General features: G+C 57.4%; 2 protein-coding genes across 2 annotated transcripts in view; one reads left to right on the top strand and one right to left on the bottom strand.

The window, feature by feature from the left end:
- Positions 1-2352, top strand: part of PACSIN1 (protein kinase C and casein kinase substrate in neurons 1) — a 4827-nt gene extending 2475 nt beyond the window's left edge. The window contains exons 8-9 of the mRNA XM_005428903.2: positions 142-335; positions 671-2352. Coding sequence (XP_005428960.1) covers positions 142-335; positions 671-780 — 304 coding nt within the window. The 3' untranslated portion in view covers positions 781-2352. The remainder of the gene's footprint in view (positions 1-141; positions 336-670) is intronic.
- The window catches only part of SPDEF (SAM pointed domain containing ETS transcription factor), a 3566-nt gene continuing 1560 nt past the window's right edge, over positions 1966-3971 (bottom strand). Inside the window, 1 exon segment of the mRNA XM_031063547.1 lies at positions 1966-2162. Within this exon segment, the coding sequence (XP_030919407.1) occupies positions 1966-2162 (197 nt within the window).

Genomic DNA, 3971 nt, shown 5'->3' with positions numbered 1-3971 from the left:
GGCACAGGCTGTGAGGGGCACGGCCTGTGAGGGGCACGGCCTGTGAGGGGCACGGCCTGTGAGGGGCACGGCCTGTGCCTATGCAAGCATTTGGGGACACAGGATGTCCTCAGTGACAGCCACCTCTCCTCTCCCTCCCAGTGTGAGCAGCCACGACCGTGGGCAGACCTACAGCGCCGAGTGGTCCGACGATGAGGGCAGTAACTCCTTCAACACCAGCGAGGCCAATGGCGGCGCCAACCCCTTTGACGAGGAGTCGGCGGGGAAGGGCGTGAGGGTGCGGGCTCTGTACGACTACGACGGGCAGGAGCAGGATGAGCTCAGCTTCAAAGCAGGTACGGTCCCTTGCCAGTGCCAGGTAGGATGGGGCTCGTCTGATGGAGCTGTGGGGGTGAAATCGCTCAAATAATTTCTGGGTTGGCCCAGCCCTTCAAAGAGTTGAGGTGTCAGAAAGGGGAAGGCAGAAGCTGAGCCCAAAGGGAGAAGGGACAGGAGCAATGGGAAGGGACAGGTGAGGGCTCATGAGTCACCCCTTGCCTTTCTGTCCTACAAACTCGTGTGCCCAGGACGAGTCCTGCAAACCCCCAGCAGCTCCATCGCAGGGAGAAAAAGGGGGTGGGAGAATTTCCAGCACCTGCAATGAGCTCTTCCGTTCCACCTTCCTCTCCAGGTGATGAACTAACCAAACTTGGTGAGGAAGACGAGCAGGGGTGGTGCAAAGGGCGCTTGGACAACGGGCAGCTGGGGCTGTACCCCGCCAACTACGTGGAGGCAATCTAAGTCTTGTGGTGTGCTCCTCGTCACCGTCAGCAGATAAATCCACCCTCCGTTGTCTCCATCTCTCCACCAGCCAACCAGCCATTCTGCCGTCTGGTCCTTCACTCCTCACCCCTAGAGATTCAGACATATTTTCCGACCAAGCTTTTATTTTTTTAAGAGTTGTCTCCGAAGAGTATTTTGCATAGTCGCTTTCTTCTAAGATAACGTGAAGCGAAAGATGACGTTGTCCGTTCGTCTACGTTAGTTGAATTTTTTTTTTTTCTGAGCGAAAAGCCGATACCTCAAGATCTTAAAGCCCAACCAGTGAGAGCTCCTCGTTGGTTGGTTTTTAAAGATACTGAAATCATGAGCCGCCTTCTGATTGGCTGGAACTGTTCCGAAACGCACGGCGCCGAAGCTCCTGGGACCAACCAAATTCATCCCAGAAAACCAAGAGGGATTGGAGTCTGACTCCGTTGGTTAATTTTTTTTTTTGTGTTTCCGTGTTCTCCCCAGTTCATCCTCCCGCCCCGAGGAAGGGGGTGAATGCCCCCTTCAGCCCCGTGGCCACCCTTGAGATGCCCAGGTGAGGTGGGACCAGCCCCACCATGGAGCTTGCTGGCATCTCCTGAGCTTTTTCCTCCTCCTCCTCCTCCTCCTGGCTGGGCTGTCAGCACACCTGGAGCGGGCAGAGGCTCCCGAGCCGATGCCCGGTCTGTGCTGCCTGCAGGGAGCAGCATCGCCCTTTGGGTGGGCAGGTATCCAACGCACACCAGATCCAGGTGAGATGGCCCTAAAATCCAGCGCTGTCCGGAGAAGGACCCACCAGGGCCTGGTGCTGCTGGAAGCAGCTTCATGCCCAGCCTGGGATAGTGAGGACTGCCTTGGGGACAGTGCCCATCCTCCCCTTCGTGAAGAGAGGCAGGAGCAGAGCAGGGACGGGGGATGAGCATCGTCCAGCCTTGCAGGAGCTGCAGCCCAGGAAGAGGGCTCAGGACACAGCCTGGGCAGAGCAGCTGCCTGGCCAAGACGGCTGAAATCAAGACACGCCAAGGCAGGGGAGTGGCCGCAGGCTCTGCCCTTTGCTTGTCCCCACCGAGCTCTACCCCTCCTCCCCTGGGCTCTGTCCCCAGCCCTGCAGCTCCCACGGCTGCTGCCACCACTCCACCCCCTGCCTCGGGTGCGTTTGCCATCCCCAACTCTTCCCTACAGATCATCTCTCATTTCTTTCCATACCATCACCCTTAGCAGCATCAATGCCATCGGCTTCCCGCACGCTCCTCCTGCTCCTTTCCTGCCCCCTCCGTTGGTTCGTGAATTTTTTGGCCCCAGGGATCCCGTGTTCTCGTGGATGCAGGGGAAGCACCGTGTGCTGGGCACAGTGGGCGGGAGCCATCCAGCCCCTGCCAGGTACCGGAAAAAAAACCCACAAAGTCAGAAAAGACCCAACCAACCACCTGTCTCAGCAATGCACCCCGGTTTTTGTACATTGATTGTGTAATTTAAGAAGTATATATATAATATATATATATCTCGTGATTGTATTTCCGTGGATACAACAACAAAAAGCAGCAAGAGAAAATAACCGAGCTCTGTCAGCGTCCTTGGCTCTGGGGTCTCCTTTGCTGTGCGTCTGTCCCACCCCTGGGGGGTGGCTGAGGTGGTTGTGGACCCCCAGGTAGTGACACCCCCTCCCCATGGTTTTGGGGTGCAGCAGGATGGGGATGCATTGCTGGGGGGACAAGAGGAGCAGCCACTGCCTTTGGGGACTCCTGTGCCACTGCAGGACAGAGCCTTGGGACAGCCATGGCGGGCTCGAGGGGATGCAGGTTTGGGGCTGTTCCAAGCACCAGCCCGACCCAGCGCTCTCCTGAGCCTGTGAAAGCAGGGTGATGTCACCTGCTGCCCTCCCTCACCCTGCCACGGTGGGGAGACACAGGATTTGGGGCACCACTGGCACCCCCAGCCTGTCCTCACAGTGCCCCTGTACCGGCTGTGTCAGGCACACACAGCAAATCACAAGACACACTGCTTTTTTTTTCCTTCTCCCCAATTTTTTGCTTTTCCAGTCCCTTTTCCAAAGGCCAAGGCAGCTTTCCTCTTTCCCCTGCTCCTTCCTGCCCTCCATCCCTCCTGCCAGGATGGGAGCAGGGCTGTCTGGTTCTGCTGCTATGGGAGCAGCACGGAGCAAGAACAGAAAGGAAAGGCAGTAGCTGGCACCGGCGGATATTTCAAGGAAAAAAATCAAGAGACCAAGAACCAGGTGTTTTTTTCCTTTTAAGCTCCCACAGAACATCCCTGGAAGCCCAGGCCACCCTCAGCATTTGAACCTAAACCACAACTCATCACCAGCCAAAACAGAAAAGCAAATAACCAAATTAAAAAAGCCTATAATATAAAAGATCAACGTTGCCAGGTAACTCTGACTCTGGTGCAATGAGCAGGTGAAGCACTTCTCAGCTCTCTGCCCCAGTCCAGCCTGGACGGATCTCACTCTGGATTTATTGTCCAGAGGGAAATGGCAAAGCTGCCATCTCCATTTCCCCAAACTCCAGAATCGGGCAGTCCAAGTAAGATCCAAATCAAGGGAAGAGCTTTGAGCCAGGGCACAGAACCTGGGGGTTTAGGAGGACTCTGGTGGCCCCGTGCACAAGGATGGGGGACCCAGCTTGGGGATCCCCACTGTGCACAGCCCCACATCCACATTTACAGCTGCTTCCATTGCAGAACTCCCATTTGCAGCCCCGAGTCCCTGTGCAGGGGAGCAGCTGAGCGTGTCCTGGAGTGAACAGCAAGGGGGGAATGCCCTGCCCCAAGGGGTGCCCAAGGTCCCATGGCAGGCAGCACCCTTGGCTAATGCCAGGCTGCTCCCACAGGGATTGGGACAGGATCCCACAATGAGCAGCAGTGGATGTCCCTGTCCCTGTGGGTGTCCCTGTCCCTGTGGGTGCCGTTGTCTCAGCTCATGCCCCAGGCTTTTTCCTCCCTGAACAATGGCTGGGGTGAAGCCACCTATAGCCAGAACCCGGGAGGGAGGAGAGCAGGGGGGACAAGCCCAGGCACGGTGCCCACCCTTCCCGTGGGGGACGAGGGCTCTGCACAGTCCTTGCCCCACACCAGGGCCTGCTGGAGGTGAGGGAGTCCCTGTGTCCGGTGCCAGCAGGTCCTGGCAGGGGAAGCCTCGCACGGTCCTGCTGCTGGCAGAGGCTCCC

The sequence above is a fragment of the Geospiza fortis genome, unplaced genomic scaffold (assembly GCF_000277835.1).
Source record: "Geospiza fortis unplaced genomic scaffold, GeoFor_1.0 scaffold14, whole genome shotgun sequence".
In the NCBI taxonomy this organism is placed as follows: domain Eukaryota; kingdom Metazoa; phylum Chordata; class Aves; order Passeriformes; family Thraupidae; genus Geospiza; species Geospiza fortis.
The sequence above is the reverse complement of the archived record's forward strand: the minus strand, read 5'-3'. Positions and strand labels throughout refer to the sequence as shown.